This window comes from Echinococcus granulosus, assembly GCF_000524195.1.
Source record: "Echinococcus granulosus chromosome Unknown EG_S00017, whole genome shotgun sequence".
NCBI lineage: Eukaryota > Metazoa > Platyhelminthes > Cestoda > Cyclophyllidea > Taeniidae > Echinococcus > Echinococcus granulosus.
In genome coordinates this window covers 1168321-1181273 of record NW_020170397.1, presented here as the reverse complement: position 1 = coordinate 1181273, position 12953 = coordinate 1168321, and the positions used below count along the sequence as shown (strand labels likewise).

General features: G+C 42.8%; 2 protein-coding genes across 2 annotated transcripts in view; both read left to right on the top strand. All coding sequences in view use genetic code 11, as the record gives it.

Moving 5' to 3' along the window:
• EGR_03401 (Chromatin assembly factor 1 subunit A-A) overlaps window positions 1–5919 on the top strand; it is a gene marked incomplete at both ends in the record, with an annotated part of 6320 nt that extends 401 nt beyond the window's left edge. Inside the window, 7 exons of the mRNA XM_024492650.1 lie at window positions 282–329; window positions 884–1563; window positions 2014–2293; window positions 3332–3784; window positions 4170–4293; window positions 4587–4896; window positions 5496–5919. Coding sequence (XP_024353051.1) covers window positions 282–329; window positions 884–1563; window positions 2014–2293; window positions 3332–3784; window positions 4170–4293; window positions 4587–4896; window positions 5496–5919 — 2319 coding nt within the window. The remainder of the gene's footprint in view (window positions 1–281; window positions 330–883; window positions 1564–2013; window positions 2294–3331; window positions 3785–4169; window positions 4294–4586; window positions 4897–5495) is intronic.
• A 4412-nt stretch (window positions 5920–10331) lies between these two features.
• EGR_03400 (hypothetical protein) lies at window positions 10332–10865 on the top strand (the record flags this gene model as incomplete). The annotated part of the gene is made up of 1 exon (XM_024492649.1): window positions 10332–10865. One exon carries the CDS (start codon window positions 10332–10334, stop codon window positions 10863–10865), a length of 534 nt encoding a protein of 177 aa, XP_024353050.1.
• Window positions 10866–12953: the final 2088 nt, after the last annotated feature.

Here is a 12953-nt window from a genome sequence, read left to right as displayed (position 1 = left end):
CCTCTGTTTCCTCCCGTTTCCGCTTATTGTTTCATGCAGTTGAAGAATAGGTGTGAGTTTCCATGGAACAAATGAAATACTTGATTTGCCTTGGAGATTATTTTTTGAACTTCCAAACTTGTCCTAGTTTACGTGGATGCTTGGTAAGAGTAATTTTAGTTCAGTAAATTATTTTTCTCAGTCTAAATCCGTCGATAATGACGGAAGTAATGATAATTTCATAGTCACTCATAATGTGTTGTATTTCTGCTCACCCCCAAGTTATATTTTTCTTATTCCAGCCTAAATCCAATACGCCCCTAAAAAGAGATTTGAAAGATCGAGAGAAGGTAATTACCATATTTTGTTTTCATTTTAGCTATACTGTGTCAAAGTAGTAACATCTTATTATAAATATTACTCTGTCTTTTTGGTTTTTAATGATGTAGTTTTGTTTGGAATGAATATGAGGAATGTTGAGTAGAAGACATCTCGGCCTCACTCCAACTTAATGAACCAGTACTCCACGCTCTTTTGAATACAACGGAGACTGAGGACAAGGGAGCTGACCCATTGAGCTTGCATCTATAATGGTCTTACGATTAGTGTACTACTGAGAAGCAGATCATACGGGCTTTTTGCTAAAAATTCTGATGACCTTTTATGGATAATTGGTCGGCTCAATTCCATCTTACTAGGCATTATGCTCTTCATAACTTTAATGACAACCCATCTAGTGTTTTGATTGAATTTAGTATGAGGTTGGTACATTCATATATAAACGTCAGATTTGGAAATATCAGCCTCGTGAGTGGTGCAAATATAGGCAACAGATGCTGTCTGAAATTACCATAAAACCTTCACACCTTCCTTCATGTTACAACTCCTCTCTCACATGCTGTAGGCCGAGAAGCAGGTAGAGCGGGAGCGTCTGCGTGGGGAGAAAGAGCAGAGGCGTCAGGAGCGCCAAGAGAGGCGGGAGCAAGCGGAGCGTGAGAAGGAGGCTCGCCGATTGCAGCGAGAGGAGGAGCGAGCAAAGCGCGAAGAGGAGCGCTCAAAGCGAGAGGAGGAGAGGCGGGTAAGAGAGCGCGAGCGAGAGGATGAGCGGGCACGCAAGGAGGAAGTGCGAGCTCGCAAGGAGGAAGGGAGGAAGGCGAAGGAGGAGGAACGACGCAAGCGAGAGGCGGAGCGTGTGCGGGAGGAGGAGGAGAAGCGGCGAAGGATGGAAAAGCAACGTGCCCTTCTGATGGGCTTCTTTGTGCAGCAGGGGAAGCCTGAAAATCTCACCATTAGTGGCGCCGGTGGTGGTGGCAGGAGTAGTGACTATGGCGCTTCTACTTCACCTTTCATGCAGTTTGAACTGAAGAGGGACCAACGCCAGTCACCCATCTGCCGAGTGAGGTCGGAGGCACTGAGACACACCAAATGGCAGAATGTGGAGGACCTCCGACTCTCCTGGCGATCGGGTCATTCCACAGTTGATGGCTCACGTCTTGGCTTGATCAAATTTGGACAGCCTAATTACCTGCATGAGCTGCGCACTGGCCGGATTAAACCACTCTCCTTCCCCCCTACATGGCCCATGTGAGTCAGCGTTCTATCATGGACATTTTGAAACAATATGTACCTGGCGTGATTTACATGCCACAGTGATAATAAGCACTTTAACTCTTCTTTCAGATTTACAAAATGAGTAGAGTATATTTTACAAGTATTTTCTGTTCTACTGACGAAAGTAATCGGGGCAATAGCCTGTTCAAAGACCTTATCCGCGAATTAGCTCTTTAGCGAGTCTGAGTAACTGCCATTGCGATTTTGTGGCGACTTTATTGCGCCTACTTTTGGTAAGACTGATTGTTCCATTGCAGATATTCATGAAACCATTCGTTCGACTTTCTAAAGTTGTGTTTTTAATTCGTTTTAATCTTTCAAAATCTTGTTTACTGATCACAAATTACCTGGGTACAAAGTGGTCGCATCCAGTGCTATGCATCACAGGTAAAGGCGTGATGTGTGGTTTTTTACTCATTACAGCGAAATGCCAGACGGAGGAGGTGTGTCATTGCAGAATATGGTCTCCTTGCGCTTTAATCACGGCGACTCCGGCAACGGAGGCACGGTGTGGATCAAGGCGAAGCTACTGCAGTTCTTTGAGAACTATCGCCCTGCTTTCTACGGTACCTGGCGTCGACGCAGCTACGCCATCGGTCCTCGACGACCCTTCACCAAAGACTGCTACCAGCTCGACTACGAGGTCGATTCCGACGATGAGTGGGAAGAAGAGGAGCCGGGAGAAAACATCTCTCAGTCTGATGTCAGGCATTTTTTGACTGTTAACAACTTACTAGTAGCTAGTTGTGAAGATATTTTTGTGCCTATTTCTCCTACTTGGTGCCTTTACTCGTTTGTTGCTTTTTTCGATTGAATCTATCAAAAGGAATTAGTCAAATTAGTCAAGCGATGTCATTCCATAATTGGATCTATCTCAAAGTGATATATTTACTAATGTCCCTGTAAAGCCAGGCAATTTAATGGTGTCCACCCTGGCTCATCCCCTTTGTTTGCTTTGATGGTAATGCTCGTTACTTTCCTTCCCACCAATTCACAAAAACATCCCCAAGGTTCTTCAGTCAAGAAACCTTATTACACCGTAGAGCGTCGATGTAATCTCAGAGATTATCACAAGTCTGTAGTTTCGAAGTTTCTTTGGTTCGTCCGCATTGCATTCTTTAATTTTGAGGAATAGTTTGACCTCTGATGTGGGTCGCCTAGTGGAGTGGGAGCTTATCTATTATTTGAGTTTAATCACGACCCCAGTCATTCTCTTGTTTTATCTAAATATTTGACGCCGATATAAACGTTCATTCACTTTTGTCTAGTAAATGACGTATAGGCAAAGGCTGTCAGGCCTTTAGTAACGTCCCATAAGTATCTCCCTCGAAGTTAGGGGTGTCTTAAGTCTTAGAATGAACTTCCGTTATTGCTGCACTAGAAACAATACAGTGCAAATCAGTAGTTCTGCTCAACATGAATACTCTTCGCCTATTTTATTTTTCCTGATCCCTGTAATTTTTTTCGCTTAAACCAAGCAGTTACTTGTTGACCTACTCTGTGGTTATGTGGCATAAATACAATCTGTATAAACCCACATTGAAATCTATCATAATTTTTTCATTTGGGTATCGCTGATCAAGGTGATTTGAAATGGTCAGAGTGATTGTTACGTCTTCCTTGGTGCTAGAACCACCAATAATCTAACCAGTCATCGAAGCTTTACGAATTCCTGACTGTTTTCACCCTAAACCACATACACACTCAGATCTACGCAAATTTATCTCTTTTTGCCTTGCAGGGAGAAGAGGAAGAGGAGGTGGAGGATGAGGAGGACGAGGACGCCAAGTTCCTTGTGCCCCACGGCTACCTCTCAGACGATGAGGGCGTTCACGATGAGGACGACTTGGAAGGCGGGGTCAGTGACATCGACGATAGCGGCAACGGTGGTGAGACCGCGGAGATGAAACGCCTGCGCCAGCGCCTCTCCCTGGCTGAGTACGAGGCGGCGCACAGCCGGGGTCTCCACAAACTTAAACCCCTTCTGCTGGGCCCTGTGTGGACACGGAACCCTCTGGAGGCCTTGCTTCCTGCCGAGGTCCCAGCCAAGGCCACAGGCTACGCAAGCGATGACGATAAGGAGAATCATATCCCCCTAAGTACCTCTGATGACGGAAAGTCAGGGGGTACGACCTGGGCGTTGTCATCCAAAGAGGAAATTCATTTTATGGGAACTAGCCTATGTACTTATAGGGTATGTTCTTTTTCCCTCTATACAGTGCCAGCCTGAATGGTTATGTGTGCATAAACATATTTGAGTGAGGTACTGGGAGTCTGACTGCCATCGAGATACACTCGTGTATGATGTTTTAGTTTTATTACAGCACCCTCCTGCAATACTAATAGCTATTGTTCCTTACAAGGTTATAAAAGCCTTAGCGATCGTTACCCTGTTTCATAAATATCGACGTGTTGTGCTTTACCTTATTTTAAAGTCTATTGAATAGATTCAGATTTTAAGTTTATTGCAGACTTTTCTATGGTTCAAACTGCAAATAGTTGCGGGAATAATTAATCAACAGCTTTCCATGGCGTTCTTGATCTTTTTAAATGTTGAGTATACAATCTGGTTTCTCCAGGTTTACCTATGGCCGGGTACAGCACTGCCGATTGTTCCTCAAACCGATCCCACTCCTGACATTCCCTCAGGTGCAAACAAACCATCCTTAACGGAGCGACCCAAAAAGCGGTTTCCCAGAGAGGGTTAGTTTACTTTCAAAGCCACTAACTTGTATCTAAGTTAACTTTGGAGAGTTCCACTCCAAGCTTAACTTGGTGGTCCCAAAAGATGTGGTCATTGAGAGAGCCAGATTATTTTGAAGTTCTTGTAACCTTGATCCTGAAATTCAAGTTTCGCTTTTTATTGTTCCAATCGTCACTTTTACCTCATTTTTTGTTACTGTTCATTGCTGTAGATTATAGGGTATCCCAAATGCCTGATGGACATGTTATTCGAGAGTCGCTTTTGTCAAGCATCTAGTACTTCCACCTTTCAGCTATCCCTTACCTTATCCGCTTGGTGCACAAGAACGCGCTGAGCAGGGTGAAGCTTCAGTTTGAGTTCCGTGTCTTCTGGTTGAAGCACACATGGACGGGTGAGGGCGAGGCGCCGGGCTGTTGTCTTAGCTATAAGGAGTACAGTCAAAGTTCCGAGGCCGAGGCGACCGGCACTCCCAACCTGCCCAGTGGCCAACGCGCCGCAGACACGAAGACACAGCAGCAGCTGGGTAACAGCGATAGCCTCCCACTTTCCAAGACGCTGACCATGAACAAAATCAGCGAAATTGCTGTCTTTGAAGAAGGGCTGTGAGTTGAGCTTTTTCACCAACTTTTGACCATTTTCTATTCTTCTCGTGGAATGCATACACAAGCAAACATACAAGTAATGTCGTTACTCTAACTCCTATTTAATTTGAGTAGAGCAGGCCATTTTCTCATCCAGATTTTGTAATTATGTCGTTGCCGGATACTTCTCTTGGCTTATACTTAATCCCTTTGTAATGCAGCATATTGAGGATCATACTCTGCCCATATTAGAGCGTGTGTACTTAGCTTTCAATGTGAATGATTTTGGTTTTGTTTTGCTAAAGTAAAGTTGAATGCTTCTCTGTCACTTTGAGGGAAATTCTTCAAAACAACTTGTTATAACCCTAAAATTAATTTTTTTAATGAACAACACACAGTCGTTGTTGGCGGAGTGCTTGTACGAGGGCATGTTTAGTAAAGTCTTCAATTAGTAGGTGAATATGTAATCAATGCAGGTGTGACTCCTTTTTGAGTGGAAGGGACAAATTCCCCTGCTTCAGGTAATGTGAGACAATCTGAATAACATTAGCCGAAGTGGTGGTGGGTAGGTTAGTGAGTCAGACTGACGAATCTGCCTATCTGTCGGCTCACCAATTCAGATGGCGAGTTCGCCCGGAGGTGTTGAAAACGCACAAGGATGCCGTGCTGGCTCTCCCGGGTCTGCCAAAAGCCGATGAGTCGGTCCACGCCATCACAGATCCAAACTTTGTCTTCCCTTCTTGGCCCTATCTCACGGACGTCGCCGTGAACACGATTATGAGGCGTAAGTCTCTAGTGCCCTCTGCTGCCGCGTTACAGTCACCGACGCTGCCACCTCAGCCGTCGTCGTCATCCTTACCCTCTCCCCTCTCCGCCAGCCGCTCGAAAGTGGCCAGGTCGACTATGGTTAAGAAGAGAGCTACTTTGGAAACCTTCTTTTTGGCTGTACCGCCTCCCTCTGCGAAGCGCAAGAAGACGAGTGGTGAGGTTGATGAGGTGAACAGTAGCGACAAAGGTAATGGTGAAGGGGTTGGTGATCCTTGATTTACCGATCCGTTGACCAATTGATCCACTGACCGATCGACTGCTGCCACATGGAGATCTTATCGCTCCATTGATGGAATTTTTTATACCGAAAAAAACCCAACACTTATTTCGGTACGTGTCTACGAGAATAAATGCTTTGTACAACGTGTTCGCAGTTCTGCAGGGGAGGGAAGCGGATGAACGGGTGGGGATGCTCTCTGAATTTAAGTTTTAATTGGTTGCCTCCTAGTTCCACGTGTTTTGCTTCCTACGATCGTTGAATCGACCAGAGTGCAGGAATTTCATCGTCAAAAGTAAGATAAGCATGACCTCAGTTGTCGTTTCGATTTAACAAAAGTTGAAGCGGGCAGGTTTGATGAACATTGGAATCGTTAGTCCAAGTATTCGTTGCATGGATGTTCTGTTGAAGTGTTTAGCAGTGTTCAGCAGTTGTAATTTGAGATGCTCACTTCCCGACCTTCTTTCATTACTGTCTGTCGTATCTGTTTGTTAATATCCATTGCACCTATCCATTTTCCTAAACTGTTGGCTATCATGCCATATAGTTTTGGAGAAGAATGCTATTTACGTATGTAACTACTTTCAACCCTCAGGCCTTGATTGTTATTTTTAAATACGCAGCATTTCGTCAGTACTTTTTCCTAGCGCTGTGCCAGCCCTTCTGTAGATTGATCACAAAGTTACCTCCGTACTTACACACCATACATGGGGATCTACCGTTCGGAATTGTTTGGACATTGAGAACGTAAGTTTATCAGGTGCTTTTTAAGGGAGCTAGCTTTGGTGCGGTAATTCATTGCCAACCTCGGTGTGTGTACTGTTTGTGTGGTCGACGACTATAATGGGGATGTTTACAGTCCCAAAAAAATTCAAGCCTTGGTGTTCTAGAGGATTTCACTAGTTGCTTTTTACGCAGCTATTCCGATCATTCGAGAATTTTTCCCATTTTAAGCCCTCGTTGAGTCTTATCCTGATTGGTCAATACCACACGGTGACACTTGAAGTGGAATGATGTACGCTGCAAGGTGGAAAACATTCACAATGTCACGAAGACGCAGGAATGCTGATCATCCGTGTCTTCTAGCACTCTGGTGCAGTAGGAGCGTACACCCACATTGTACTCGAAGTCTGCTTATATCGTCAGTGATAAAATCTGTCTCTGATTAATCTAGTTGGGATTGCTTTGCAAAAATTTGCTCCACAGGTTGCAGTCCAACGCGATGATGGATCCCTTTACGGATCTTGCATTGTGTAAAGTGACGGGCAGGACAATTTCTTGAACCGTGCTGCCTATGCTATTCACACTATCAAAACATGTTAGTTGTTCAATAGAGTGATTGGAAGTTACCTCAGCCATATCTGATCTCCCGTGTTCTGTGCGGCTTTTGGAGTAAGGGGGCGTACCAGTCTAGGAAAGTGCTTACTTGCGTGCATGGGCGGAAGTGGCTATCGAAAGCGTGGAGGCTGAAGCGCCCGCCATGGTTGAATACACCATTGAAGGGTAGTCTCATGAATATTTAGAGTCACTGAAACATTTTAAAACAGTGCTTAGAAAGAATTTTCCGCATCTGTTTGAGCCTTCTTAGTTATCATTATGTAGTACGCTAATTGTTTGCCCAACTCTTGGTATTGGTAACGGATCACTTGGGGCACCGCTATGGTACCTCCACCGGGTGGCCTGGCTTCCAGGCCATGCCAGTAGCCCCGAGTCTTACTACAGGTCGACAGTGCACATTTTGCTTCAATATTGTGTCCTCTTTCGTATTCAGGGAAGTCTGGACAAGCTACAACTCTCTTCCACTTTAAAAATCCCAAACGCTTTAGTCATTCACTAACAAATCCTTCTTTAGCACATTCGAAACATTGCCCTATGCATACAAAGGAGTGTGTCGTCCACTGTCACCTTGAGCCCAAATGAATTTCCCGAATAGTTGAGACATCATCGAGACAGCCTCTTAAACAATGAATGAATAATCCAACCTTTGGTGTGGGGATAAGGATGCACCATAATAAGCCACACAATGGCAGTCGCTTTCAGGTAAGTGTTAGGTACTGAAATCTCTCACGATGTCGCTATGAGGTTATACTTTAGCTGTAATAATGAATGAATGCAAATTAAACACCCTTCTTGAATAAAATTTGGATTAATTGGTTGACTCAGAGCAACTGCAATCGCCTCGTCACAGAAACTGTTTTTTTACACAACTTTTCTCACTGTCGCACCCTGCCACTACCACTCCTACACCAACAATGATGATGGAGTTGTCAAAAGACTGAGATGCAAGGCGAGTGAGAGAGGTATGTGTTTAATTGTCATTAAGACCAATTAAAGTGTGTGACGACGCCTTAACTTGCACAAATACACACACAGAGCCTGGAATTTGGCTGTTGACATCGGAGAACAAGCGAGAGAAGAAGGCACAAACAGACAGCTCAGTGATGTGCGGCAACATATGTTCCTTCTCGACCGAGGGAGGGGGAGAAGGCAGCCCATGTCTCATTTACTAGAGCCGCATGACACTTAGCACTGCTAAGTGCCACTGTCACCTTGATCACATTCGGCCACCTCTAAATTTGCTTCGTTTTAGGAGGTGGCGTGGCACACAAAGCTAGAGGTTGCAACTAACGCTTACAGCAGAAACAGCAGCTGTCATGTCAACAGAGTTTAATGGTGAATTTTATTAGCGTGTAGGTGGGATTGGAGGGCAACTCTGTCCAACCCCTTTTCTCCCCTCCCCTGCCCAGTAGGTCACGCGGCATCCAAACACATGCTGCAGCTCCAGGCCAAGCATGTGTCCGGAGTAATGCGCCAGTGTCAAGTTGGAATGCCTAAGTGCTTCCCTTTCCATTTAGACCTCTAAAAGGAATAGGAGAACTTGGTCTACTGATTGCTTGGACGGGGTTCAGCGACAAAGAAAGGATAATAGGGTGTGATTTAGGATCCTCTTCTAATACTGTTAAGTACTTCAACGCAATGTTCAGGTTTTAAATGAATAAGAAATAATAAAAAAGGAACAGTAATCATAAAATAAGTGACTATGTTTATAAATATTTGCTTTGCAAATTTACTCATATTCGCTTTATTTATTGAAAGTTAAAGGAAGCGAAAAAGTAAAGTGAAGATAATGTGACTAGCAGGCGTTAAAATGGCATTGGCGAATTGATGTGTAGTTGATTGGGCCTTTGTTAAGAGGATAAGGTGAGTACAATGCTGTTGCCTTTTTGATAATAAGCACAAAAATGAGGCAAAATATTCACATAATTATTTTTACGAAGTAGTTATATTATATAGATATTCGTTATCTGAAATGAGACTACTGAAATACAATTAGCATACCCAGTTAAGCAGACGAGACGTGACCTATCAAAGACAATACACTTGATAGTCTTTTAAATGGCAATAAATTTAGGTTATGTAAAGCAGAAACAAGTACTGTCATGAATGAACATAAATCGGCAGATACAAGCTTATCACTATCGTATGAATATGGACAAAACTGTGTTCCATCTATATTTCTCCATTCTGATGCTGTTTAATGTATACGAACGTCGTGTAGATCTATTAACTCTATAAATTTCTGCACCTTTTCGCGATTTGCGTAGAAGATGATCAACAGTCAATCGTTGCGTAAGAGTTCACCATAAGGACGGCTTTTGCCACCGTGGTGGCAACTAAGGTAGACTAGGGAATTGGATTTTAAGTGCCTTGGGGAAAATCATGCCATCCTCAATTTGTCTTTATTTTGAGCCATTCTATCCAAAACGCTACCTTAATTGTTGTACTGCTAGGAGTTATGAGAAGTTACAAGTTAAAGTGTTAATGAAATTTAGTGGTTCCCTTAAAAAGACCAAATCACCCAAGAGATTAAAATCGTGAATACCCAAACAAATAACTGCAATATTTTTGGGCTTTGAGGATAAATTGACTAAGTTTTTGAGTGAAATCAGCAAATTATTGGACTAAGAAACCCCTGTTACCCTTAGTGGCTAAACTAGCTGTAATAGTACTTATATCTAGCAAGGTTTCATTCATTACTGTGGATAAAACCGAAGAACTTATTTAGGGAATACGAAGATCCAAAATTATTCATAATTACTCACTATTGGGAAAAAGTGTGAATTAGAGAAGGACCATTCGAGCTATATAAGCAATGACTTAACGCTACATTTCAAACTTTCACTTAATTATTAACTAATTATAAAACAAATTAAACATTCGCCTATTCGCATATACCATACATGTTCGGCATCTTACTGTGCGCACGCATTCCTCGGTGCCCAATAGCATTTAAGACTCCAGCCAGGCAGGCGCACCAATCATCAGTGTCTGCGTCTTCACACCTTGTGATGATTGGCCATTCACCTAATAGCTACACATTCAACGCCGCGATGTCATTTATTAGTTCGAAATGAACACAAGTGGCAGCAAACCGAATATATGGCGAGTCCCCACCACGATCGACAGTTCGCCTCTGTCCAAGGGTCAGTCCTCTACCTCGCCTCTGGGTTTTGCTAAGCCCCTTCCGACATGGAGTAGTGCGCCCCCCGATTTGGGTCTCTCCTCCGACGGTCTTGCCTCGAAGCCCCAGGAGCTCACTCGTTTCCCTTTTCACCTAGCCGATCCCTACAACTTAGGAATGATGTCCACGACAAATGCTGTGGCGCGATTTCTACTGGCACAGGTGGGAGCGGCCGCGCTGTCCTCATTTGGTCCGACCACCGCCACATTCGTCGACACTGCTACCACCTTCACCGCTACCACTGCTCCTGCCATTGAGCAACGCTGTGATAGAAATCTATTCAGCATTGCTAACCACATCGGTGATGTGAAAGAGAGAGAAGGCGAGGGCAATGCCCACAACGGAAACAACAGTGCATCCCGTGAGTATCCTATTAAAACAGATATCTTGACCCAGAGATTAAACAAAATGGTGCTGTTCTAGGACTATTCAACGTACTTTAAATAAGTCTCGCCAATGACTTCTAAAAATAAGATATGCTATTTTTTGCTTATCAAGACTCCAAAGGGTGATTTTTCCCTTCTTTATAAGTATCCAATATTAATAAAACGCATTGCATATTCTAAAATCCTCAATTATTTGAATAAAAATAATTGTTTTATACAATTTCACATGATGCTCTGATTTGCTTAACTAGGTACGTGTCACAAATATTTGACGAATGTTTTGTCGTTTCATGATAACTGGTTACGTGAAATCAACCATGTTGTGTACAAGATATTTGCGTCTTACAATCAAATAAGCCCACAACTTTTTTTCCATGGATAATTACATTTTGCTTGGTTATCAATCAGCACAACTGTCAGAAGACAAAAAATTCTGAGTAGCTGTAATGATCATTTTTTTTCTGAGGCAGACCCTCTTGCCAAATGTTTTGATGCAAATTCAATACCAATTTCTGCATCCACGCAGTAGTACTTGTTTAAATTGCTAATTTTGTGGGACGATTTGGGTGATAGTCAAAAACATAATTGTTTTAAGATTTCCGTTTTTGCAAACTGTTATCGAATACATGAAAGAGAAATTTTGCAGTAATGAGACCTTTGCAAAACTGCTGTCAGAATAGGGCCTGTGAGACGGCAGGCTGTAAGAGTGGTTGTGCGTGTGAGACAGCAGTTGAGTGCGGGTGCTGTTTTCTATACAATCCCATGAGAAGCCTTTGTACGAGTCACCTCAAACTAATAAGTGACAGGCTTTTCGTTGCCATTAACGTGGTTTAAGAATGCGAGTTATGCCTCAACCAGGTGTAAAATCGCAGTGGCCTGATTTTAGGTTTCACACAATACTCCGATGAGTGACATTTTGAAAGGATAGAGGTGAGATCTTGGAGTCTCTTGACTGCATTGCCGAATGTACGTCTTTGATGTGTGTCTTGTTTAGTTAAATACTTGGCCTCCTGAAACCAAAGACTCTGGAGTTGAATTAAACTTCTCATTCCCTATGAAATCTAAAATGGAAGTTGTGGTGGTGAACTGCTGTCCAAAAATGCCATAAAAGTGACAAAAAGGAAAGAAATGAGTTGATTGTTGTTTTTTTCTTTTATTCTGCTGTTTATTTTCAAAAAACCCGATAAAAGTGGTAAAGTAAATATTGCATCAGATTGTGGCTGAAAAAGCATTTTGAAAAAGCTATTGTTTTGGAAAGGTTTCAATGAAAATCTAACTTCAAAAGAGGTCAACGCTATTTCTCTCAATCACTTTAACTTATTTTTAACCTCCAATTGTAAAGTAGTTCTATTTATGAATTTTCCTATCTTTGAACTTTCTTTAACGAGTTCGGCACCAGAATAACCTACCCATCATATGTCCACTGAGAGCTTCTGGTGATTGTAGTTTGAACCTAATCATGTAACCCAAGCAGACTGGTTGAATTTAATAAGTAAACCAGTAGGGGTGGGTCGTTTATTCGTGTAAGGATTAATACATTTTTTGACCTCTGAGCAACCTAACTTCAAGTAGAACGCAGTTTTTAGTAGTTAGTAATGGCTGATTTGCCCCTGAGACGAGTCACGGTGGTGAACTGGTTAAGGGCAGTTTCCATCACGATTTTTCAGTACTCAATATACATCTTCTTTGAGTGCCGAAATTAAAGATAAAATCAGAAAACCTGTTAAATCTCTTTACAATCACCTTTCCCAAATTATTTAAAAAATCGTTAAGCATCTGTGGCGGATCCTTTTTGCATTGTATACATTTATTGACTTGACCACCTGCTCTGTATGCAAACAAAGCATTAAGTACCATCACGATTCCGTTGTTATGATGCGAGGACCTAAAATTTCTCGCACATTGACTAGGCTACCCAACTATTATATCTTTAGGCATTCAATGTTCGGTTCCACAGACCCTCCCTTAACCCGATATTATTTCATGATCCCTTAACCAAACAATTTGACTGACACCTACCGTTCCAAGTCGAATGCCTACAGTAGGAAAACGATTTCCATGGAAGCATCTATAAGACGTGTGACAGTGATGCGAGTAATTTTACCAGACAGGCAGAGGAATGACT